This window comes from Convolutriloba macropyga, chromosome 5 (genome assembly GCF_964194025.1).
Source record: "Convolutriloba macropyga chromosome 5, txConMacr16.3, whole genome shotgun sequence".
In the NCBI taxonomy this organism is placed as follows: domain Eukaryota; kingdom Metazoa; phylum Xenacoelomorpha; order Acoela; family Convolutidae; genus Convolutriloba; species Convolutriloba macropyga.
This window is the reverse complement of record NC_134472.1, coordinates 46842112-46868766: the sequence shown is the minus strand read 5'-3', so window position 1 is coordinate 46868766 and position 26655 is coordinate 46842112. Positions and strand designations below refer to the sequence as shown.

General features: G+C 34.5%; 1 protein-coding gene across 2 annotated transcripts in view; it reads left to right on the top strand.

Moving 5' to 3' along the window:
• Positions 1 to 237: 237 nt before the first annotated feature.
• Positions 238 to 26655, top strand: part of LOC142339425 (uncharacterized) — a 142345-nt gene continuing 115927 nt past the window's right edge. For both annotated transcript variants that reach the window (XM_075389449.1, XM_075389448.1), the window contains exons 1-8: positions 238 to 508; positions 595 to 745; positions 4221 to 4293; positions 4362 to 4392; positions 4639 to 4814; positions 10769 to 10898; positions 11657 to 11719; positions 20791 to 20940. In XM_075389449.1, the coding sequence (XP_075245564.1) occupies positions 299 to 508; positions 595 to 745; positions 4221 to 4293; positions 4362 to 4392; positions 4639 to 4814; positions 10769 to 10898; positions 11657 to 11719; positions 20791 to 20940 (984 nt within the window). In that variant the 5' untranslated portion in view covers positions 238 to 298. The remainder of the gene's footprint in view (positions 509 to 594; positions 746 to 4220; positions 4294 to 4361; positions 4393 to 4638; positions 4815 to 10768; positions 10899 to 11656; positions 11720 to 20790; positions 20941 to 26655) is intronic.

The window sequence follows — 26655 nt, the reverse complement described above, 5'->3', positions numbered from 1 at the left end:
CCCCCGAGTTAACCGGATACCGTTTAAGAGGAGAGGCATTCTTTTAATTGACCCTTAAAAAAATTTAAACTAGTGAATGAATTCGTTTTTTATTGTTTAGTTTAGTTCTTTAGAGAAGAAGAATTTTAATTAAGAATTAAAATTCAAATTGATTTCGTCAGGTTTAACAATCGAATGAAAGTATTTAAAGTATTTAAACTTGTCCTTGACTCTATCTATTGAAATGTTTTAGTTCTTTACGTTTGGAATGTTTTAGGTGTGTAATGTTAGATCTAGTGTCCTAGCAGTTAATTTAGATATGAGTCAGCAGCCGGGCACTGCAACACCGAAGCTGGTATTCTCTAGCAAAGGAAATAGTCATCCGTTTCAAGAGCGCATTGTTCATCTAACAGAGCCTCAAAAAGTTGGCAGATCTGTGGGTAGAGTGAAACCAGCTTCAAATAATCTCATATTTGACTGCAAAGTCTTATCGAGGAACCATGGTATCGTATGGTATGAGCATGGCCAGGTAACTTTTTTGATTGCTCTTCGTCATCAATTAGATTTTCAAAAAGGTCTCAGTCGCTGATATAATTAATCCTTTGTTGTTTTTAGTTTTGGGTTCAGGATACCAAAAGTGCAAATGGAACCTTCGTTGCTAACCAAAGATTAAACAAAGGCAGTGAAGAGAGTCCGCCAAAGGAAATTTATCATGAAGATCTTATTCAGTTTGGTGTAGATGTAGTGGAAAATCAACGAAATGGAGGTAGGATAAGTTGGAGCTCTAATCATGTGAGCTTACTTATTGTTCCGTTTTTTGGAATGGGGGAATACATATGCGAGGCTTGCTTTTTTCTTCAGTCAAATTTTCACTAGAGCCCTCAGGATTTTTATAACTAATATAAACAATTCTCAGAAATTTGAAAAAATGGGGAACACTTCAAAATTTTGAAGGAAAAATCCAAAAAGGAAAAAAATTGTGAGAGATCGCTTTAAAATTTACAAGAAAATTAACAAGAATTAAAATATACAAGAAAAAGAAATTAACAAGCGGAGAAATTTGTAAAATTAGTTAGGTTGAAGGGAGTTTTGATTGTCACGAGTAATTCTTTACAGTTTGACCCCTAAAACTAACGATTTGACCAAAAACTTTGAAGGAAAATCATTTTTCTTTTCTCAAAATTTTGTTCAATGAAAGTTTCCCATCTTTCTGTTTTCCGCTTGAAAACTATTGTAAGAACCAATGTATCTCTGCATAGAACAGATTTTGGGAAAATAGAAGACTTCAGGCAATTTAGAGCTCTCAAAATAGCAAAATCAAGTTTAAAAATTTAAAATTATGACAATTTTTATGACAAAATTTTGCTTGACCGTTTTGGATTTTTCGAGTGACTTTTACGCCCTCTCAATCACAATTTCAAGCAGCTGAACTCAATTGGCGGCAATTCAATACTAAAAGTCAACTGAAAAGTGCACCGAAACTAGTGCCATTTTTTACTTTAAATCTTAATAGTGGTATGTTAACCTCTAATGTAGTTATTTGAAAACCACATCCCCCACCCGACTGAAGCACCCCCCCCCCTATTTGAAGCCCCCCTCCCTACTGAAGCAGGCTGCCATTGATTAGAGCTCCCGCAAACAGAATTAATCATTTTAGTTTTTTCAAGACCGCGGATAGGTAAAAAATGGTTTCGTGGAATGCACATCAAACCAACCAAATTATTTGAAAAGTAAAAATTATTTGTATTCCTTATATTGTCAGATCAGATCTTTCGAACTAACTTCCTCTAGTATAATGCAATAGAAAATGATTAAGAGTTAGAGAGTCTTTTGATCGCTAGGTGGAAAAACTTAATACAAATGTTCAACTTTTTTAAAAAAAAATTTGGAAAATTGTTTTCGCGTTCTGTATTTTGAACGTTCTCTTCGATTTTCATTTTTCGGGACTGTGAGCGTTTCTTTTAATTGGAAAGTTAAATACTTTACTGATTGTGAAAGTCCTGATTTAAATAAAGGAAAAGCGTTTTTGAATGATGAAAAAAAGTTCTTTTTTAGTTCACATGAAGTTTTTTATTTCTTTAACAATTCTCCGAAGACTGAAGAGGTCAAAACATAAAGCATAAAGTTCTCTGATAAGCAATTTTATTCACTGCTTCTAATTAGGGGCTTTTAAGGACAGCTTTTAACGTTCTCTTACATCTTAGACGTCTAAAGGCAGAGCGCAAAAGATGACTGAAATATTAAGAATTGAACTAGTATTTGCTATAAATAGCGGTTTTAAATAAGTTGAAAACCTAAATAGTTCGATCGGGGTTTTTCTAATTGTGTGAGCGTGCGTTTGTGGGTTTGTATGTGAATGCCTTTTTAAAATGTGCGGTATGTGTTGTGTAGGAGAGCGAGAGAAAGAGAGTTAATTCCTTCAAATGTTGAACACAAGTAGAAAAAGAGTGAAAAAATTGTCAGAAATCTTAGAAAATTATAATTTTCTGTTACTCGCTACAAATTGCGGTTTTAAATAGGTTGATAACTAAAATTGTGTTTTTAAATATAGCTAGTATTACGTCTGAGATGTTTTGAGCAAAAGATGAATTAGCTCATTATGTTCATTGTACTTCAAAAATGACAAAAACATTTTAAAAAAAACTTGTAAGAAAGTTAATTTCAATTTAGTGTTAGTTTTGCAATTACCGATACAGTTGACTCAAGATGTCCACAACTACTTCTCCAGATTGATGTGAATGAATGATGTGAACCATGGGTAAAAATAAGCTGCCAAAAACACAATTTAAGAAAAGTTTTCGGGATTTTCTAATTTTGTGTTCGTTTGTGTTGGTGTATGTATGTGAATGCATTTCTGTAATGTGTGCAGTATGTATGTGTAGGAGAGAAAAAAAATATTATGAGAGTTAGTTCTTTCAATTGTTATACAAAAGTAGAAGCAGAGTGCAAAATTTGTCCGAAATCTTAAAAAAAAATAATTTTTTCAAACATTCGCTACAAATTGTGGTTTTAATTATGTTTTACCCATGATGTTTTACCCATGATGTGAACCATGGGTAAAAATAGGCTGCTAAAAACACAATTTAAGAAAAGTTTCCGGGATTTTCTAACTTTTGTTCGTTTGTGTGGGTGTATGTATGTGAATGCGTTTCTGTAATGTGTGCAGTATGTGTGTGTAGGAGAGAAAAAAAGAATTATTATGAGAGTTAGTTCTTTCAATTGTTATACAAAAGTAGAAGCAGAGTGTAAAATTCGTCCTAAATCTTAAAAAAAATAATTTTTTCAAACATTCGCTACAAATTGTGGTTTTAATTGTGTTAATGACTACGATTGTGTTTTTTTTATCTAGCTGGTAATAAATCTGTTAGGTTTTGAACAGGAAACGAATTGGTTCATTATGCTCGCGATACATCAAAAATGACAAATTTTTTGGAACATTTTCAAAGAAATTTGATTTCAATTTAGTGTTAATTTTATACTTACCAATACAGTTGCCTCAAGAGATCCAGAACTACTTTTCCAGAAAAAACAAACTCGACATGAATGAACGATTCGATGAATGGCGAAGATCAGTTGCCAAAAGCAAAATTTAGAAAAGTTTTTATTTGTTTTAGGTTTTTAATTGTGTGTGTGTGTCGTGTTTGTGTGATTTGCATGGCATGTGTGCTTAAAAGAGAGAGAGAGAAAGTGTTAGTTCCTTTAAATGTTTTTTGTAACATTGTTGGTAACCAAAAAAGATTGTTTCCATTATGCTCATGAGACATCAAAACTGGCTGAATTTTACAAGTTTAGCGCCAAAATTATAATTACGACACAATTGCCTTAACCAGTCCACATGTAATTATTAAAAAAAACGAAGACTACCCAATTGAACGTAGCGAGCAAGGTCACTGGCCAAAAAGGAAATTTTTTAAAAGTCTTTTGGTGTTTGGTTATGTGTGATTTTCTTTGTGTGTGTGTTTGTATGATTTGTCTATTTCTCTCTCTCAAATTTTACTACACTTATCTTTCTAGAATGTGCTAAGGAGTTTTCGTTTTTTTTTCTGCCGAGAAAAGACGGCATTTTTTGGTTCAAACGGTACAATTAATTTTCTCCAATGCATATAAGCTGCTTTCGGTTACTCCCAACGGTTTCTCTGACAGAAATTAAAGGTTTTTTTGCAACTTTCATAGTCATGTTGGAACATAATGTGCTGCACACAGACTCGCGCGAGCCATCTTGCTATTACAAATGTATTTAGTTTCTGTGACGCATGGATGCATCATCGGAGTAGTTTACCTCTACCACCCAGATGGATCAGAAGCCAAGCCTGTGTAAGTTAGTTTTTTGTAGAGCAGGGTTATTTCGCGCTTCAGTGTTGTTAATAATAGACATGTTTCAGGTGCTCACCAGGGAGCAACAACCAGATTTTGGTATGTTATTTAAGTAGCTAGGCATATTAAAAACAGCTACTGATGATACTTCAATCTTAAAATTTACAAGTTAGATGTTATCTTTATCCTTACCCTGTAAGTAAAGTACGATACCCTGTTCAGGATATGCTGAGTTTTGACATGAGTTTATTTTTGATCCGAAAATTGAAAGTCGCTTTTTTGTAGCACATTTCGAAAAGCCGGAGCCATAACTGATCGATTGAGGTTGAGTGTGAACCATTTTAGTTTTCGTCTGGTCTTCCAATTCCCACCCAAGACCTCTACCAGCTGCAGAAGTATCTGGAGGAAGCGTCTCACAGGGAACAAGTACTGGAGAGTAAACTGGCAGCTCTGCAAAGAATAGTAGCCGATACCAGAACATGCTCGGCGCAGTCGTGGAAAGCTTTGGTCGAAGAAGACAGGTCAGATTTCTCTCATTATCTTCAATAGCAGGGAAGCAATAGCGATGCTATTATTGACATCTTAGTTTTTTTAAAACATCCGTAGAATTTGTGTTCGAAGATGAGTCTTGGTTCTCGAAGATGATTATTGAGTTTTTAATAGCCGCGAAGCGATAGCGGCGATTATTGGGAACATTGTGGTTTTTTACAATTCAAAGAATTTGAATTGTATTGGGGCGCTGTCTTTTTTAAAATGTGTTCACACATTTTTCAATGACTTTCATCTTTCAAAATGGGATAAACAGGTAAAGCCCAGCGGGCATTAAGTTTCATTAGAGGCCCAACGTGGAATTTAGTAGTCCTTGAAGTGCTTAGAGTGGTGCAGCTGCTGGGATGGCCTTAATTGAAAGTTAAAAGGTCATTTTTTAGGAGTTTTTGGGCTCAAAATGGTGCAATTTTTCATGTTTTTTTGTGATTAATAGCCGCGAAGCGATAGCGGCTATTATTGGGGACATCGTTGTTTTTTTTAATTCGTCGTCTCCATCGATGATTCTTAGGACCTGAATTCTTGGAATTGACTTCTTGGAGTTGACTTCAGTGACTTTTATTGCTTTGCAGTTAAAATTTGTGTGTCTGACGTCATTTCTGCTTTTAGGTCAATTGCGTGACTTACCTCACCCACAAAAATGACTTCTGAACTCACTTATGGAACTTTAATTTTTATGAACATAAAATAGTTTGCATCTAAGTAGTGCCAAACTTATATCCCTAGTTCTTGAGTATTAGTCTTGAGCTTTTGATTTCGAATATCAATTTTGAATAAACTCTCTTAGCGCTTTTTCCCTATAGACTGTATATGTCAAAAAATTGACAGTCCGAATCTAACCTAAAAAGTGTAATTGTCTATTGTCTAAAGGACTGGTGGTCGATCTGTCTATCTTATTTCTTTAGGTGTTTCAATTCATGGAAGGCCACAAGCGTCTATCGCGTCTATTTTCCGGCAATTTGCCGGCTATGTTTATTTTGTCCAGTTTTTTGTTTTATTAGTCTTAGGTTGAAGTTTTTAAAAGTTGATGAAGGCCTTTTTGCGAGACAAAATTACCTGTTATGACCATTTTATTGGCTATATGTTTTGGTACTACAAACAAACAAGCAAAATGATACTGATTTTTGCAATTTTTTTTCGTTTTTCAAAAATTTTGGTCATTTTCAAGCTTCAGGGACCAAGGATTCTCCTTTAAGTTTTGATAATAAGGCACTGCATAGTTTCTGGTAACAATGTCTTGGTTTTCAACAGTTTAATGTCTCGAGTTTTAGCATTTTTTTTTATAAAATCTGCTATTTTTTTTAAAGTTTCCTAAGGTTTTTGACAGTTTTTGTCTTCGTCAAGTGCCATAAAACCAGTTCCAGGGGCTGATAAAAAGTTATTGCATGGTTGTTATTTTCAATGGATTTGTTTTCAACAGTTTAACCTTTCGAATTTTAAAAATTTTTTGATAAAATTTGCAATAATTTTCAAGTTTTTTCAAACGATTTGTCTTTTATTCAGTTTTTCTGGCCTCAGTATTCGGACAACCTCATCCAGGGTTTGAATATGTGTTTTTAAATGGTTGCTAAGGGGCAATTGAATGGTTTTCAACATTTTAATAGAACGAATTTCTGTTTTTTGGAATTTGAAATTTTTTCAAAGTTATTTCCTATCGATCTTTGAGCCAATGAGTTTTTTAAGGGTTCGATTTGGGTTGCTGGATAGCCTCTAACGACACAGAGATCTCTGAAAATATTAATATCACGATTTTCAGCAACATTTAATTAAATTTTACAATTACCTTTAAAAGTTTTTTGGTCATTTTTGAGTTAATCGATCTTCAAGGGCCAACGAATTTTTTTCAGGTCTTGCAGAGATGATACTTGCCCGAGTCCAGAAACAAAAAATGGTTTTGAACATTAATTTGAAACAGTTATATTTAAAGGGATAAAATTTTGCCTTAGGTTAAAAGCTTCAAGAGTTTAAGCAATGAGTATATTTCTGTTTAGTTTGTTCGACTGTTTGTTTCTGTTTTTTGATGATTTTGTTTGTTTTGTTTGGCATTGTTCAACTGATCTGCTGGTCAGATAGAGTACTTCTGAGTTTTCCATTTAATTCTTCGAATTGTTTTTCAAGACATGTCCTGCTATGTTTTTTTTAAATCGTCGTCTCCATCGATTATTCTTACGACCTGACTTCTTGGAATTTTCAATGACCTGACTTTTTCAATGACTTCAGTGGCTTCTATTGCTTTGCTGTTAAAATTTGTGTGCGTGACGTCATTTCTGCTTTTAGGTCAATTGCGTGACTTACTTCACTGAAAAAATGACTTGTGAATTCATTTATGGAACTTATTTTATTTTATCATTTTTATTAACTTTTACTAGTTAAAAACCATTGGTGTGCATCTAAGTAGTGCCAAGTTTATATGCCCTAATTCTTGAGTATTAGTCTTGAGTTTTTGATTTCGATTATCAATTTTGAAAAAGCTCTTATAGCCTTTTCCTTTTAGACCTTATGTGTCATAAAATTGACAGTCCGAGTCTAACCCAAAAAGTCTAGTGGGCTAAAGGACTGGTGGTCGATCTGTCTATCTTGATCCTTTAGTTATTTCAATTCATGGAAGGCCACAAGCTTCTATCGCGGCTATTTTACGCCAATCTGCCGGCTGTTTTTTAACCGGAAATTCTATTTGTTCAGCCGGATTATTGATCTACAAGCAAAAGTGAGTAAAATTGCCGAGTGAGCTTTTTTGATGAGCGAAAAAATCTTTTTTGCGTATGTCCTACGTTGAGTTAATGACTTTTCAACTATGAAAAAGGTCTTGAGAGAATGGAGAATGCGAGTAATCGTTTTTAGCCGTTTTTTGTCAAATTTTTGTTGCTTGTAGTCAGGTTTTTTGATCGACGCTGCATCATCTAGAATCTATTTGACCATCTAAAATTGATATTACACTGTTTTTGAGAGCGTAATAATGCGTTTCAAACCGAAGATGGGCTCATATTTCTCATTTTTCTGTTTTCTCTTTAATTTCATTATTTTTAATAGCCGCCTCATCTTCTCAGCCGGCTATTATAGCGCTCCTATTTTTTTTTTACTTCGTCGAATAAAAAAATTTTTCGCTTTACCTCATTTTGCCGCTTTTTCAACATTTTGCGTGATATCTTTTTGACTTCTCTAGACTAGTTTCTCTCTTCTCCCATTCTGCTAAAAGTGATTTTGAACATCAGTTGCTCAGCAAAGCAATTCGAAATGAACAGAGTCAGTATAAAAAATTGAAGTCAGAAGTAGAAACGGGATAAACCCATAAAGCCCAATTTTAGATGCCCGCTATTTGAACGTCGTTACTATAAGTCTTAGTTACCATCTCTAATGCTTATTGGTATTGATAGTAGCCCCTGTAGCCTCTCTCTAAGAAACAGAAGTACGTTATCTTCAACTACGAAATGCCATCAAAATAAATCGGACTTAAAAAATGTTTTTGTACAAATTTTTTTTTTCAATATCTTCTATTCTTTCAATCCCAATCGTGCTTATTGGAATCAACGGCGGCTATTTTCCGGCAATCTGCCGGGTATGTTTTTGTTGGATCTTCGAGGGGACTTTTTACTAATTAGCGTATATGGCAAAGGTTTTGATGTCAGAGATTTTTTCAAATTTTTCTTGAACGATGTTTGAAGCAATTATTGTAAACTTGTCTCTTTTTAAAGCAAAATTTTGGATTGGCCGTTTTCTTGAACATTCTTAGGATTCATGTCTCGAGTGCCGATTTCTTGCTTAACATTAATTTTTTTCTGACTGGTTGCAATTGCGAGCATTTGGAAATTAAGTATGTTGCTAAATTATAACCATTGTGAGAAAAGAATGTTAATAGCCGTGTTGCCTAGTGGTAACTGTCCAGTACTCTTATTCAGGATTTCGTTGGTTCGAACCCCTCCCTTGTTAGAAGCTTTTGAATCATAAATCTTTTCTGGTCTATGAACCTTCTAATTTGATTGCCTTGCCAGACGTTTGAGAGAAATTTGTCCGACCTTACTTAATTTATGTTATAGGATTGTAAACATACTAGTCCAATTTTGCCGGTTTTCTATCCAGTTTTTATCAATTCTTACGGAAAATCAGATTTCGCTAATTAAAAACATGACAAGACATGAGAAAATGTCACAATAATTGACAAAATTTCAAATGATTCAAAATTTCATGTAATTTCAAATATCAAAAACGAAAAAGAAGGAATAAAATAATTAATAGCAGGACTGACTTTAATGAATAGCAGGATCGGCGACAATAAGACTTTTTTTAACCGTCAGGCATCTTATTTTTTTGTCGTCCGGCAGCGTCGATCCTTCTAATAATTATCGTCAGTCCTGCTGTTAATTATTCGATTGCTTTTTTTGGCGTTTGATATTTGAAATTGAATAAAATTTTGGACCGTTCGTGATTTTATTAATTATTTTGAACTCCATGCTTGAAATTACTGATATTTCTGTGGGCGTAGTTTTTATTTTTGAATTTTTTGTTTCGTTTCCTCATTTCGTTTCATGCCTAACAAATTCCAGTGTGCAATAGTTCAATTCATTATAACAAAGATATCTCCAAAGGTTAATCCTAAAGTATTTGTTAAATTTTTTGAAATCATTGGAGGCCAAAACAAAAAGCTTTTCTATATTTTAATTTACTTCTTTTATAATTCAGTTCTATTTCTTAAGATCTTTATATCAATCTTATCCTTTCCCAATGTATGTTTCGAGTCGTAATGTTTTTTTCGGAGTTTTGACTTGTTGCAATTGTTTTGTCGTGACAACTAATAGCCCGGTCAGTTTTTGTAAATCATGAAATTTTAGAATGTTTTTTGCATTTACCAGATGTTTCTAATAATACAAAATTTTGAGGTTTCAAGATTTCTCATTGAGTTATACATTTCAGAAATTTGAATTCTTGATGCATTTTTGTATTGTTTGTCAATGCTTTCCTGATTGTTACTCTTTGATTGCTTCAATGCTGAAATTTTTAGACGCTACGACAGGGTTTCCAAACTTTTACCAAATATTTTTTTGCGAAGCTTGTTGATTTCAGACAAAATATTTGGCTGCGTAGGAAATCTTCTGGCTATGTTTTAGTAAGATATGATCGCGTTTTTATTGGCAACTTTTTTGCAACACGGGAGAAGCAGGTTAGGCACAGTAGTTATTAAATTTCATTACAGTTCAGGAGCTGGTTTTATTGGTGATTCAATTGCTAACTGCGCTGAAATTGCTGCAAAGGCTCAAATTCAAGTTGAAATGGTCTTTTTGAAGTCTTTGGGCACCAAATTGTACAGTACTGCCTGTTTTTTTTGAGGTTTTGTCGAATGAATGTTAAATTGATGTTGATAGCCTGGGCATAGATGTCTTGTGCCACCTTAATGTTGTTTACATGCTGTTTTTAATTGATGTTTCTTTAACAGCTACTTATTGAGCATTTGCAGACAACTGCTGTAAATTGAGCATTTTTCTCATGTTTGGAAGTTAGTAAATTTTTGTTCTTTCGGACCAAACAAAAAAGTTTAAGTCTTGTTAAGTGCGTTGTTAGGTAATGCTCACTTGATTTTTTGGCACATGGTATTAATGTTATCCAGCCAAGAGGCCCAAAATAAAGCTAAAAATTGAAGCGGAGCATCGGAAGTTTAAGCCTCGACAACTCCTGATCCTTGGCTTTCCACTGATGCAATTCACTACTTGTACGTGAAGAACCATTTGAGTATGGAATTCCTCCGCTCGCTGAGAATTGCTAGCAATCTTATTAATGCATTAACAGTTTGAAAAAAGATTAACTTGCCAAAGTCAATTGAATTGCGTCAACATATTTTCCTTGTTTGTGCGTTCTCTGCTTTGGTTCTTCTTCCTCTTATTTACTCATTCGACATCATTTTCCCTGGGTTATAAAAAAAGAGATGCTTTGTTTTTAGTTTGCTGACGCGCATGGAGTTGCTGGAGTCTCAACTATTCATCTTAGGCAAGAACATGGGTGATGAGGGACTACAAAAGGAGATCAAACTCCTTAATGAGGACAAACTCAAATATGCAGAAGATGCAAAGGTATCTAATCAGTTGCGCTTCTACTGCCTGTGCGCTTAACATCAGATTCTAATCTTCGTAGTAGCACGGCTGTGCAAATTGGAGGTCATATGTTAACTAAGAGGTTAACTAAGAGGCAAACTAGACCAACATGTTTGTTGGCATTGAAAACCCGATTGTGGGTTGCACGTTCAAAGTATGTCTCAACACTTTCAACGTTTGTTTGCACGGTACATTAAACATCAGCACTGGAAGAGTAGCAATTCGGCTAAAATATGCGCTAGCTACCTTAAATCGAAAAAAAACTATGGGTTATTTTGACTGAAATTGAAAATACGCTTGTGTTTAGGTCTTAATTAAGCGGGTCATAGCGGGAGATGACGGGATGTTGGTTGATTATGTGAAGTTATTTAATCATGGATGACGACGATAGTTTTCGTAACCAAGTAATTTAACATGATTGACTCGTAAAAACGATTGTAGCGCTACTGTTGAACCGGATAAGTATTGATGGAATTTTACAAATTGTTTGAAGTTCAATGAGATTTTACTAGGTAAAACAATGTTTGAAGCCGCAAGATAGAAAAATCTGAAGCTTTGACGTGTTTAGAAGATCTGATTATTTATCTCCATTTTCGGAGTTTTCGGTAGTAAGGAGAATTAATTAACTGTATTCATTAAGTAATTGTATCATAACGCAAAAGTAAAAAGTTAGCTTCGAAATAATTTTTATTTATGAATACAGTTCCTATCTTACATGTGGTGTTTGTCTGTTTTAGAGCAGCGTTGAGAAAATTGTGAAAGAGAAACAGCAAATAGAATGCAAGTTGTCGGAAGTTGAGGTAACTATCAATCTTTTTCGTTCAGATACAAAACATGAAGAAGGACAAATTCTTCTCGGACCAAAACCTACAACACTAATAGGGCAGGAATTCAAATCGGTCATTGATCTGTTGCTGCAGCTCATTATTAAATTTCTATTAATTTAATTGACGCCTCTTACAGCAAAAGTACAAGATATAAATATATTGCGGTTTTCGAATCACAACAATATTCAGAATCAATTTCGTATTGTGACGTTTAAACTAGTGAAAGTTACGCAAAATGTGAATATTTGATTTAATGGAAAACTTTCAATGTTATGTCGCCTTGCAAAAAATACTTCAGTTGTATTAATTTAAGTCGCCCCAGTGCCAGAAATGTCAGTACCGACTCCGCATCGTCTCATGTAAATGTAAGAATTTTTAACTTTTAAATTACTCTACTTTCAATTGTTATGTCTTTTAAACGGCGCTGAAAATCTCATATTGTGGAAGTAGTGCACGATATAGGTTTCGGAACAGTTTTTAACGAATGAAGTTGATCTGAATCTTAAGAAGCAGTTATCAATTGGAATAATTTGAAAAATGTGCTTTTGAAAGCGTTTCGGCTATTTTGAGCGACTGTATTTGTAGCCTTTTGATAGAAATATAAGGTTTATGTAAGGATTGATCATTGTTCCGGAACCGCTGAGTTTTTTTGGGGGGGGGGGGAGGGGAATTATATGCTCAGCTGGTTTATTAATTGCTCTCAAACGAAGGTTGTAGCAATTATATTAGTCCTGTCTGTCTTTTATCCGATTTTTTGCTTGACCGATTTTCGTCTGACCCATTTGATTTTCCGTCTGTAAATCGAGATAAACAGGTAGCGTCCATGGGCATTAAGTGCTCTTAGAGCTTTTCAGCTCAAACGGCTTTGGAGACTTATGGTGTGAAGGGCTGTTCTTCAAGAGGTTGAAGACCCCCACTGTTAACCAACCCCCCCCCCCCCCACTATTGCCCCAACCCCCCCCCCCCCCCCGCGCTGTTCCACCCAACCTGCTTGCCCCAGCTCCCATCAGCTCCCGGTGCAACCCTCCCCCCGTCTCTAGCTGCTGACGAACAACCGCTCGCTAAAAACACGCAAATTTGTACTAATTTTCACAATTTTTAAGTTTTTTGAAAATTTGTCATTTTTAAATTTTATCAGCCCTTGGTGTCAAGGAACCTCCTCTAGGGTTCGATAATAGGTTACTGTATAGTTTTTAGTGGAAATGTAATGGTTTCAACATTTAATCATCTTAAATTTTTTTGACAAAACGTGCATTTTTTTTTATTGACATTTATTTTTCATTATTCAAGTCTTTCAAGACCCAGGGGCCAGAAAATCTCCTTAGGGGGTTTGATAATAATTTATTGAAAAATTTTTATGGTCCGTGGAAGAGTTTTCGACTTTTGTTATCACAAATTTCATCACTTTTTTCAAATTTTTCTTTTCAAGTTCATGTTTTTTAAGTTTCTCTAGCCCCAAAAGTCACAGAACCTCCACAGAGTTTGATAATAGGTTACTGCATAGTTTCTAGATGTAATGGAATTTTCTTCAAGATTTTAATATCACGAATTTAAACGATTTTTTTCAAAAAATATTTGCAAGTTTTCTGAGACTTTTCGATTTTTTTTGGAATTTTTTTCCTGCACCAGGGGCGCAGGTATCTCCTCCAATGTTTGATGATGAGCTGCTGAATAGTTTCTAGAATTATTGGAATGGCAATCATTTTTTTTGTGTTTCCAGTTTTAGCAGTTTTTTTTATAAAATATGTGTATCTTTTTGAGCCAGTGAAACTTTAAGGCTCGAAATAGGGATACTGGATAGTCTCTTGAGGCAATGAAATGGCTTTGATGATTTGAATATCTTGAGTTTTAGCAAGATTTTGTTAAAATTTGCAATTGTTTTAAAAATTTTTATATATTGTCCTTTTCTGAGTTTAACGATCATTACTGGCCCATGAAACTTTAAGTATTGTAGATGGGTTACTTAGCAGAGCTCCAGAGACAAAAAATGATTTTAAACATTTTCATTGCAAGCTCTGGATTTTTTTCGTTGGCGTTACTTTCCTTCTCTTTCTCGTTTACGCTTTATCTGTCTTACCTTCTCTCTTTCCTTAACTCTTTTTGTTGATGCTGCACTTCAGCTGCTGTTGTGGCGTGATATCATCATCTATCCTAATTAATGCTGAATAATAATAGAAATGTTTCATCATAAATGACCTTAATGGCACTTTTAAGAAAATCATTTTTAATTGCTCTCAAACTCTGTTGTACCCCCGCTGCCATGCACCCCCGCTGCGCTCATCTCACGCCCCTTCAATTAAGCTAAAGCTCGCCTCACTAAACCGTGGCTATCTGCGCCAACCGCTCGCCGGTCGGTAGAGAGCAATTCGTCGGTCGTTAGTCGGCTATGTTTCCTAATAGTTTTTAATGGCCGCCGTAATCCTCAACTGTTATTATTTAGGCACTCTCCTTTTTTAAAGTTCGCTTTACTTTGTGATCACGTTTTTCGTCTAACATCGTCAAGTCACGATTTTCACGCTTGACTTCTGACTTAGCTCACTCACTGCCTCAACTGAATTGATTTTAAACTCTTTCAGACATTGAATCACGCAATGTCTTGAGTACTGCCAAAGTCAAAAGAGCAAAATCAAAAGAAACTGAATAAACTTATAAAGCCCGGTCATCAAGTCATAGTTCACTAGGTTATCAATGTTCATTTAAGCGTGTGTTAGCTGGCATTAGTTTTTATTAGCCGCCTTCAGCCTCTCTGGCTATAATTTAGAAGCCATCATTTTTTTTTACAATCCAGGTATTGGATCGTACTGGTGCTGTTTTTTCGTAAGTTGTTTTCACTCATCTTTCAATTACTTTGATCTTTCAAAACGAGCTAAACAGTTATAATTGTGAGTCTTCCAAGTGCTTAGAGTAGTGCAGATGCTGTGAAAGCTTTCTTTCAATGTTAAAAGTTCATTTTTAGGAGCTTTCGAGGCCAAAAAGGTGCAATTCACGTTTTTTTTGTCATATTTCGAGCTTTCTTTTTAGCCGAGTGTTCTTGAACTGAGGTTTTTCGAAGTTGATGAAGGATTTTTGCTAGATATAATTGCTATTGCCATTTTATGAGCTATTTGTTTTGGTATTGCAAATATTATGACAAAGATAATACAAATTTGCAATTTTTTCAAGTTTTTGAATTTGTCTTTTTATAGCCGCGAAGCTGTAAGCTGAGCGTAGCTATATTGCGGTGCTCTTGGTTTTTTTTTGTTTCGTCGTCTGACGCTCTTTTTTCGTTTTACAGTTGTTCACACAGCAAAGCTGAAAAAGTCAAATTTTCTGAATGACTTCTTCCTCTCACTAACGGCATTTGCGCGCGTGAAGTCATTTCTCACTCGCTTTTGCGAAAGATTTTAGGTTATTTGCGTGATTAGATTTTGATCATACATGACTTACCTCACTCAATTGCTATGGCCCACTAAAATGGTACAAATTTGCATTTTTTTTTGAAGTTTTGATCTCTGTAATTTTGAAAAATTTTTCAAGCCTCAGGGGCCATAAAGCCTACTCGAAGGTTTGAAAATAAGTTGCAGCATAGTTTCAATTGGCAATGGAACAGTTTTCAACATCAGTTTTTCGCATTTAAACTTCACGAATTTTATCAACTTTTTGAAAAAAGCTTTTTTAAAATTTTTTGGCATTTTTTGAGATTTTCCAGTCTTATGGGCCATAAAATATCCTCTAGGGTCTGGTATTGGCTTTTTGGATAGTTTTTTTAGTGGAATTTAATTTGTTTTCAACATTTTGATATCACGATCTTTAGCAATTTTTTTGATAAAATTCGCAAATTCTAGTTTTTTTTGAGGATTTGTCTCTTTTTCACTTTATCTTGTCTCAGTTTTCACAGTTGTCTCATACAACCTCCTGTGGTTTGCTAGTATGTCACTGCATAGTGGCTATAGACAATGGAAGTATATTAAACTTTTTAATATAACGGCTTTTGCAATTATTTGTTAAAGTTTGAAATTTTTCGAATGATTCTGAAAATTGTGGGCATTTTCATAATTTATCAATCTCTGAGCCAATTCAACTTTTTAAGGCTTGAAATTTGGTTATTGGATAGCATCTGGAGACAATGAAATGATTCCGATGAAACTTCAAACATTTGAAACATTTAAGAAAGCTTTGAAAAGTTTTTAGCAACATTTCATTAAAATTTGCAATTGTTTTCAAATTTTCTGTAATTGAGTCTTTTTCTAAGATTATCAATCGTTGCGGGCCAGTGAGTTTCTTAGGTCGTGTAAGTAAGTGTTTTTCAATTTTCAATATTGCAAAATTATGCAACTCTGGACTTGTCCTGCTATGTTTTCAATTCGCTTTACCTTTTGATCACATTTTTTGTTTACCATAAGCCACAATTTTCTCGTTTGACTTTTGACTTACCTCACTGTTTCAACTGATTGGTTTTTAAATTCTTTCACTCAATGAATTACGTAATGTAGTGCAATCGGTCAAAGTCAACAGAGCAAATTCAAAAGAAACGGGATAAACATATAAAGCCCGGTCATTAAGTTGTAGTGCATTAGGTTTTCAAAGTTCATTAAAGCGATTGCTAGCTGGCGTTAGTTTTTTACTTAATTGCCCTTCAGTTTAGACGCTAAATTAAGTGTAATTTCTGCACCTCAAATAAGAAGACATTGACACTTATGTCAATTTCTATCTCTTAATGAGTTTTTTTCAGTTTCAATCCCAATGTGCGTCAACAGCGGCTGTTTTCCGGCAATCTGCCGGCGACATGCAGCAATTCAACTTCTGTTTTTGTTGTTATGTATTGGGTTGTCTTGCAGACTCTACCAACGATGAGAAACGTTTTCTTGTAATATTTGATTCGAATCGACCACGGGGAAGTTGATTTTCTGACTTGAAATTAATGCTTTCATATTTATTTGAATTTGTGTTTTGTGCGTATTTTGTTCGTTCTCCTTTTAAACCGCAATGATAGGTCACTGTGATTTTATATTGAGAGTACTGGGAGTTTTTGTAGCGTTTCCAGTTGACAGCTGTTCCAAGTATTAGCGGCTCTGACTATGTGATTCGAGTTAACAGCATCTCCAGGTTTTAACGGCTCTGTGCGATTGCAAAAAGTTTTCCTGTTTTTGTTGCTTTTTTCGTAGTATGATCTTTTAGTCTAATTATTGGCAGATCTCATGCATAATGTAATTAAACTTAAAAAATTTAGGACAGTTTCCGAGTGTTTAATTGCTCTCAAAGGAAGTTTGTAGCAATTATATTAGTCCTGTCGGTCTTTTTATGCGATTTTTCGCGTGACCGATTTTTCGTCCGACTCACTTGACTTTTTGTCCTCAAAAACGGGATAAAGAGGTAGCGCCCAGCGGGCATTAAGTTCTCTTAGAGCCTTTCAACTCACTGGTCTCACAAGTACGCGATTCACAGAAACTGTTTTGGAAACTTATGGTGTGAAAGGTGGTTCTTAGAGGTTGAAGAACCCCCCTCCCGCTGTTGCCCTCCCCCCATAGCTTTTAATGCTTTTGGCTATTAGGCTGTGTTTCAAATGACTGCACTGCTGAGTTTTGCCACCAATTATTGCTCTTGCTTTCTTGAATCTTAGAATGATTCATTACAAGTTCTTTGGCGTTTTTTTAAGGCTTAAGCTATTTTATTTTGTGTGTTCAAACGACAATTCAATGTTTTTAGGACTATTGATTGTGAAAAAAGTCTGTGTTTTTTGGAATTCTGCCGCTTTTACTTTTAATGTATTAATGTTCTTCTGTCGAGTTGTAACTCATACTTATCGTTGACTTACTCATTTCTTTTCCTGCAAAACATAAGTGGTGGATCTTAAAACAAGGTTTTGATTGGGTTTTGATTTTTTAACACCGCTATTTTCCGATGATGAGTTTTTCTTGTTTTTCTGCGTTCTCTTTGTTTTAGCATTTGTAGGATTATATGCTTTGCCCACTGTCAATTTTATTTATCATAAAAATATTACTTGGACAAGTCTTTATTTTAATCTTTTCCACGTTTGTCATTCAAGCCCTGCCCTGCCCCTTTTTTAGTTTTCCGATTCATCGTCTTCTCAGCACAGAAAATTTCAGAGAGAGACATTATTAAGGTGAAATCTGCTATTCTGTAGCTGAATTTTTCTGCATGGTTATTGCCTGCTTTTTATAGGATTATTCGGGTCATTTTTAATAGCCGCAAAGCGATAGCTGAGGCTATTATTGGCCTTCTTATTGTTTTTACGACTCGAAGAGGAGTATTTGTTTTTTAAGGTTTTTTTTACCGGAAGTACTCTTCGTTCAGACGCTGTTTTAACCTAAAAGCAAAAGTGAGTAAAATTGCCACATGAACTAATTTTGAGTGAGAAGTTTTTTAATCATGCTCTGCGTTTAGTGGATGACTTGTTGACTTTGAAAAATAGTTTTTGACTGAACAGCACATATAGATAGCCGGTTTTAGCCGTTTTATCGTCTAAGTGGCCCAGTTTTTTTGCTTGTAATTTTGTTTTTTGTAGAAATAATTTTTATTCGATGCTATATTGAAATGTAAACCTCGGAAATTGATACCACAGTGTTTTGCAGAGCCTGAAAATGCGTTTCAAGTTTAAAATTGGCACATATTTCTTGATTTTTAGTTAATTTTTGGCTTTCTATTTCTTCATTTTTGGATCTTTCAGGCGTCTTTTTGACAGAAATATGCTAATCCGATTTTAGTACTATTTTCCAATTTTTGTCAGTTTTTTGTTTGTAATTTGGATTTAATTACTTGAAATAGCCTTTTTTGGAAAATGAGGGACTTTAGTTTCGTTTCAATAACATTTCAATCATTTTTATGCGTTAAGTTTTTGGAAAATAGTTGAAATTTTTTGCATAAATGCAGCCTTACAAGTTTTTTGACCATTTTTTTGCAAAATGTTTCAATGTTCCGTATGTTGTAATTCTGCTTTTTTATCTGTTTTTTCCTGTTCAGGAGGATAGATTTTTGTCTTGGATGACTCGTTGACTTTTCTATGTCTCGCCTGCTGAACAATGAAATGTATTCGTTTCTCTTGATTTTTAACTTTCAAAAATCAAGAATTAGTTTTCTTGTTACGGTTTCCCTTACATTTTGTCAATATTCTTCACCTTCTAGTTTGTGTTATTCTAGAGTTGTCTTGCCACCTACATTTATATTCGGTATAATGATTTTTTCAGTTGTTAGGAATTTTAATTAATTTTAGCTTTATTAGATTTTCGTCATTTCTTTGGTTTGCAATTGGTTTCATTCAACATAAGGCAGTTTTGAGATTTTGCTGGAAAATTATTAGTATTTATTGCAATTTTTTTCGGCTTTGGTATTGTTTCTAAACATTTTGCCTTTGAATATTATTCTTTTGCTAATGTCTTTTCTGTGATTAATTTAATTTTTGAATAAGTTTGAAATCATGTTGTCGAGCATATGTACAACGAGGAAGACGTATGTGCTGTTTTTGTCTTAATTGCAGTGATTAGCAACCTCATTGTAGTGTTTCTCTGATTCTTAATTTTGAGCATTCTGTTTTTGAAAATTTAACTTAGTCTGTAAGATCATTTACTGCCGTTTGCTTTCGCGATCTTTTTGAAATTAGAATCATGAACTATGTGACGGCAATTGATAGCCCTGTCAACTTTTTCAGCCTATCAGTATTCTGACCATCCTAATTATTTCAGACTTTTTTAACGTTACCAAACGTTTTCATTAAAAAATTTTGCTAAATTTTGTTTCTAGATTTTAGATCAGACCTGGGGAGGTAAAGAGTTAATGGTTTAATACAAAAGGTAATGGCGTCAGCTGCAATTACGGTTTTTTTTGAAGTTTTGACGCTTCGAGTTACGTCCGGACTTCTTCTGGCTGTGTTTTTATTTCGTCGTCAAGATTTTTGTTACGACCATATGACGTCACAATCACTTCAAATCTGCTCTTTGTTCACTCGTTCATGCAATTTCAACTGAATTGAGTGTGCGACGTCATTTTTCACTCTTATTGCATTGAGTATATTTGTTCATTCGCGTGATCAAGTTTTTGGTCACACTAGACTTACCTCATTCTCAAAAATGACTTCCTCTCTCTAAAATTGAGTTTTCTTTGCTATAATTCAAATTGATATTTCAAATGAGTGTGTGTCTCTCTAAATGAAGGGTATTTGAGAGCATCTGATAGAAGTAGCAATCAGTTAATTAGATTCTTAATCGAAATATAACATAAATTGGTTAAAAAAGTTTTTTTGGTCTGTTTCTTTTATTATCATTTTGAGACTGCAGGTCTACAAAGCTATTGTGGCTATGTTCTGGCAATCTGCCAGCTATGTTAAGGATTTGAAAGACATATTCGAAATTAGGAGTTTCTTTTGATAAAATTGATTTTTTCCTGCTTTATTTCTTTAACTACCTTGTAAATAGCGCCCAGCGGGCATTAAGTTATCTTAGAACCTTTCAGCTCACTGGTCTCAAATTAGCTCACTGGTTCAGCTCACTGGTTCACAGAAAATGTTTTGGAGACATATACGTATGGTGTGAGGGGCGGTTTTTAGAGGTTGACCCCCCCCCCCCCCAAAGATAGCCTCACTAAACCGTAGCTTGGTACTGACGAAGCCAGCCGGTTTGAGAGCAATTCGCTCCGATTTTATTATGTTATAGCTTTTTGTTGTGAGTTAGATGTTTTCTTATTAACAATATAAAATGAGGGATAATTCAAAATTATTTTTACGAATATCTGTTTTAAGTGCAGTGGGTGACATTACACAAGGCGATTGATTTTTATTTAATAGCTAAATAAATCCTGTAAATATTTCTGTCATTTTAAGCTTTTGATAGAATGAGTTCTACTGTTGATGTTGTTATTTAATTATCTATTAGTATGGATTCATAGATGAAGAATTTGTAGTTGGAGAACTCTAATGTTTAAACAAATCTCTATATCTGGTATAACAGAGATTGTTCCATAAACTGCATCAATCAATAATTATTCGAAAGGGAAAACTTATGGATCAAGTATTTGGAATATATTGTTTAATGTGAGCGGGTGTTGTGTTATAGAGGTGTTGCAGTGAAGCCGAAGACGATTGTGAGCATTTGAGGACTACAAATGTGGAGACCAACAATCGTCTGCAGGAGTTGGCAACGAAACACAGCGAGTTATTGGATCAGGTCTCACAGCTCAAGACTAAACTGACCGAAGCTGAAACTGTAAGTCCATTTCTTATACAACGCATACGTAATCGTCAATAGCAACACAGTTTTTTTACCCCTTTTATATGATTAATTGAGGTACATATATAAAAGTGAATATTAATTTTGCTCATAACGCTTTATGAATCAGCAAGAAAAGTTAGTTGTAAAATTTTCGTGTTTGTTTTCACCTGCAGTTTTTTGTAAGTTCTTGGGTGTTAGCTGAAATTTTCGATCTAATCCTTCTAGTTTTTATTAGTTTTTTAATAGCCGCGAAGCGTTAGCGGCTATTATTGGGGACATCGTGGTTTTTTACAATTCAAAGAATTTGAATTGTATTGGGGCGCTGTGTTTTTTTTTAAGATGTGTTCACACATTTTTCAATGACTTTGATCTTTCAAAACGGGATAAACAGGTAAAGCCCAGCGGGCATTAAGTTTCATTAGAGGCCCAAAGTGGACGTTAGTAGTCCTTCAAGTGCTTAGAGTGTTGCAGCTACTGGGATGGCCTCAATTGAAGGTTAAAAGGTCATTTTTAGGAGTTGTTGGGCTCGAAATGGTGCAATTTTTCATGTTTTTTGTGATTTTTTTAAGTTTTTTGCTTGATTAGTCTTAGGTTGAAGTTTTTAAAAGTTGATGAAGGCCTTTTGCGAGAAAAAGGTACTTGTTATGACCAGTTTATCAGCTAAATGTTCTGGTACTACAAACACAAACACACACAATGATACTACTTTTTGCAATTTTTTCAAGGTTTTTGACAATTTTTGTCATTTTTTGCGTTTTTCCAGCTTCAGGGGCCAGGGAATCTTCTTTAAGGTTTGATAATAGGGCACTGTAGAGTTTCTAGTAACAATGGAGGGGTTTTCAACATTTTAATGTCGAATTTTAGCATTTTTTTGATAAAAACTTCAACTTTTTTGAGGTTTCTTGAAGTTTTTTTCAATTTTCGATATTTGTCCATTCTCAAGTGCCAGGAAACCTATTCCACGGTCTGAAAACGGTTACTGCATAGTTGTTAGTTTTAATGGATTTGTTTTCAACAATTTAACCTTTCGAATTTTGAAAATTTTTTGATAATACTTGTAAGTTTTTTTAAGTTTTTTTGAATACATTTGTCTTTTATTCAGTTTTTCTTGCCCAAGTAGCCAGATAACCTCTTACAGGGCTTGACAGTATATCATTAAATAGTTGCTAGGGGGTAATTGGATTGTTTTCAACATTTTAATAGAACGAATTTCTGTTTTTTGAAATATGAAATTTTTTAAAAAAATTTTTGCCTATCGATCTTTGAACCAATTATTTTTTTAGCACTTGGAATTGGTTTACTGGATAGCCTCTAGAGACACTAGAATCATTTTTTAAGAAATTATTCTTAAGATATTAATGTCACGATTTTCAGCAACATTTCTTTAAAATTTCAATTGATATTTTTAGTTTTTGAAAATTTTCGAGTTAATCGATCTTCAAGGGCCAATGAATTTTTTCAGGCCTTGCAGATATAATACTGCACCAATTTCAGAAAAAAAATTTGTTTTGAACATTTTTTTGAAATAGGTGTATTTAAAGGGGTCAAATTTTGCCTCAGGGGTAAAAGCTTCCAAGTTTTATCAAGGATTATATATCTGTTTAGTTTGTTTGATTGTTTGTTTCTCCATTTTTTGAGATGATTTTGTTTGTGTTTTGGCTGGCATCGTTGAATTGATCTGCTGTTTAGGTAGAGTAAATCTACGTTTTTCATTCAATTCTTTGAATTGTATTTCAGGACTTGTCCTGCTATGTTTTTTTAATTCGTCGTCTCCATCGATGATTCTTACGACCTGACTTCTTGGAATTGACTTTTTCACTAACTTCTATTGCATTTGCAGTTAAAATTTGTGTGTGTGACGTCACTTCTGCTTTTAGGCCAATTGCGTGACTTACCTCACTAAAAAAATGACTTCTGAACTCACTTATGGAACTTTAAATTTTATGAACATTTTAGTTAAGATCAATAATGTGCATCTAAGTAGTGCCAAACATATATGCCCTAATTCTTGAGTATTAGTCTTGAATTTTTGATTTCGAATATCAGTTTTGAAAAAGCTCTCTGAGCACTTTTTCCTTACAGACCGTATGTGTCATAACCCTAGTGGTCTATTAAAGGACTGGTGGTCGATCTGTCTATCTTATTTCTTTGGTTGTTTCAATTCATGGAAGGCAACAAGCGTCTATCGCGGCTATTTTCCGGCAATCCGCCGGCTATGTTTGTTTGTTGTCACCGCAAATCTCTAAACCTCTTTTTTTAAACTTGCGTTAGTTCATATCATAAACTAATCAGAAGTGCGTTATGACTGCACTTTAAGTACTTTAGCTATAATAATGTAGTATTTGATCTTTTTAGAGCGTTTAAGATTTTTTTAAAGGGTATTATACCTTGCATCAGCAACTACATCAATTCAATTCTGTATCTCATGCTTATATACTTGACAGCATGTCGAACTATTGAGCATCTAATGAACGTGCGGACCAAATGCGTAGAATGGTTTTTGACTGTCAATCTTTTGATGTCACCACCTATTTCAATGCCAACGCCGGCCAGGTGTCAAAGGCAGCTGTTTTCCGTATGCGTCCCGGCTGTGTTTGAACTTTGAACTTTAATCTCTAGTTAACGCAATTGAGAAGGAATTCGTGAACACAATCTTTTTAAGAAAGAAAGACAAAAGAAAAATTTATCCCAGTTCTCAATATAAAGAGAAACTGTGACAAATATCAATGTATAAAGAGACTGGAAGGGGAAAAACAATGGGACACATTATCCTCAACACTGCCCTTCAGAACTTCAATTATGAGATTATTGTAATGTTAAATGAATGCATACAATAAGGAAAAGTATATTAAAAAGTATATTTCCCCCATTTCTAAGTTCTTTAGGGAAAATTTGTGCCAGAAAAAGCAATCGTAGTCCTCGAAGTTTCTTTTCCTTCATAAAATGCTCAGCTTATTCGGACAGTGCTGTAGCATTTAGCTTTTTATACCTTAAATTTTTCTTTCTCCAGTTCTCTATATCGTACATTTTGGCTGTAGGATAGCGTCTGGTAGATGCTGATACTTCATAAGCAATCGGCGGTTGTTTTAAAAAAGTTACGATTGGTCAGTTATTTTTGATAGAATATTTTGTTTTGTTGGCTGCGCGTAGAAAAGGGTTTTGAATACTATTCTGAACAGAGTGGTGACAAAGTTAATATTTTCTTTAAACATCGTTCCGAAGGGAAGCGAGAAAAGTAGACATGAAACATATTTTTATAGCAGTTTTTAAATTTCAACAATTTTATCGTTTTTGTGTTGCCGTATTATTCCCAAATGGTTTTCGGCGGCGAGCCTTCTTTTCGCTAGTAGATTTGCTAGTATTAATTTCGGACGAAATCCAAAATTTGAGTAGAAATTAACTGATTTTGGCAATTATCTGCGGTTTTTCCTAGATACTCACGTATACCATTTATTTTCACTAGCTTCGGAATACAATCCTGATCTTCTTAGTGGATGAATAATTTATTATTTGCTGGATGTGAATAGCAACATTTGTAAAGTAAATAATATTCTGAACAAACTCGTGTTTTTTCTATTTCCTCTATATATCTGCAGTTTTGAGATTAATTGGCGCGCCATTAAATACTTAGTTTCCTTTTATAGCATTGCAGTTTATGTTGAATGGATTTTTTGAAAATGTGAAGGATCGTTTTCGTTTCGGTGTAAGTTTTTGATAGTTTTAGACTATTTTGCACTTTCTTGTTCCTCAGCACTAAATTGTTAAGAGGCATTAAATCGCCGTACAAATTGTTTTGGACGTTTATGCACTAATAATATGTTTTCTAATTGCTTTGAGCTTATATTGGTCCTGCGGTCTTCATTGGATTTTTGTCCGACCGACAAATTTTTGTCTTCATTCGATTTTCATGACCGATTTTTGTCTGATCTTTCCTCCTCAAATACAGGATAAACTGGCTACGTTAACCCCCCAGGAGGCATTAAGTTCTTTTAGAGCTTTTGGCTTAACAGACTCTTAAGTATGAGATTCGCCGAAATTGTTTGAGACATAAATTCATGTTGTGAGGGGTGGTTTGATGCCCCACACTTCACGCAAATTTTTCAGTATGCAGTCTATGTACGGCCCTTGGTACAAACATGAGTATTTCATAAGTATGCAGATCAAAAACCGACCAAATTGTTAAAATGTTCATCTTCTGTTCTTCCTTCTAAAGTAAATAAATTTTTAGTTTGGAAAGTGATTTTTGTTAGCAGTGTTGAGTAACTGCGACAAGCATAAACAAAAACATCATATTGATTTATGGGCATAAAACATGTCTTGTAGTAGTCAATTAGATAAGATTGTGGAACAAAATGCCGAAGTTTTGTAATTACAACCAATTGGTTGGCGAGTTTTCTAACCCATTCAATATGGCCGATGACATGCTAAGGCCAAAATATTTTTATGCTGGTTTATTACCGATGGGGTCAGAATTCAAAGAAAGTTGAACATGTGAAGGTTCTTTTGTGAGCAGTTGTAATTTTTAGTTCGTTTTTTCCGATTACTAGTAAACATTGATTACTTGTTCATTTGAGTTTAGTATGTCATATACTTGTTCAAGATCCTTTCCGGTATCATCAACTTGTAATTCAATGGCCGTTAGGTTGGTATCATCTGATGATAGCATTGATTATAGTTTTTTCGCCAACCAGTGGATTTTCGTGTACTTAGATGATAAATAATTGAGGACCTAAAATTGCTCCTTGCGAAACGCCACGTTCTACCTTTCCCAATGAGATTTTTTTCTCAATCCTACTTGTTGTGTTCTGTCAGTTAGGTGCAAATTAAACTATTGAAGATAATTACCTCGTATCTCAGTGCAATTTAAATTACAGCTAAGCAGCGTGTCATCTTTAGTATCGAAGTCCTTTTTAAGATCAGGAAACAGTGCTAATACCGTTAGTGTCGTATTTCAAAATCGATTGTGAGGATTTCGGCCACCGCCCGTAGAAGCGCTGTTGTTGCGGAAAACAAACTGCGTAATGTAAAAGAAAGAATTTGTCTCAAAATTGGAGCACACGGTCTTTTTCGTAGATTTGACTTCGACAATTGAAAGAGAAATTGTTCGATAGTTGTTTTCATTATAGTTGTGTATGCATAGGGAAAAGTTTTGACTTCTGAAGATCGTTAGGAATTATCTCTGTTTTTTTTGTAATAATAAATGTTAGATAATGGAAAGTCATTGGTGCTGAAACCTTAGCAAGATGTTTCTATCATCGGTTCCAGAGGAAGATTTGTTTTAAAGGTTTTTCATGGCAGCGATTTCTGGTTTCGACGTTTTGCTGAGAAAATGTTGAACTATAAGAACAGTAAGATCAGCTTTTCATCTGGTTGTTCTGTTCAAGTCCAATATTTGCAAAATATAAATTGAAATTGTTTGCTCTATCGTATTCGGATTTTCATATTTCATTGAGTACAAGTTTTACAGTCTGTCTTGTTTAATTGCTCGCAAACGAAGTTTGTAGCAATTATATTAGTCCTGCTGGTATTTTTAATGCGATTCATGAAGTTCTCTTAGAGCCTTTCAGCTCACTCGTCTCAAAGTATGAGATTCACAGAAACTGTTTTGGAGACGTATACTTATGGTGTGAAGGGCGGTTCTTAGAGCTTGACCCCCCCCCCCCACGCACACACAGACACGCACACAACCACCCCCCCCCCCTCAGCTGC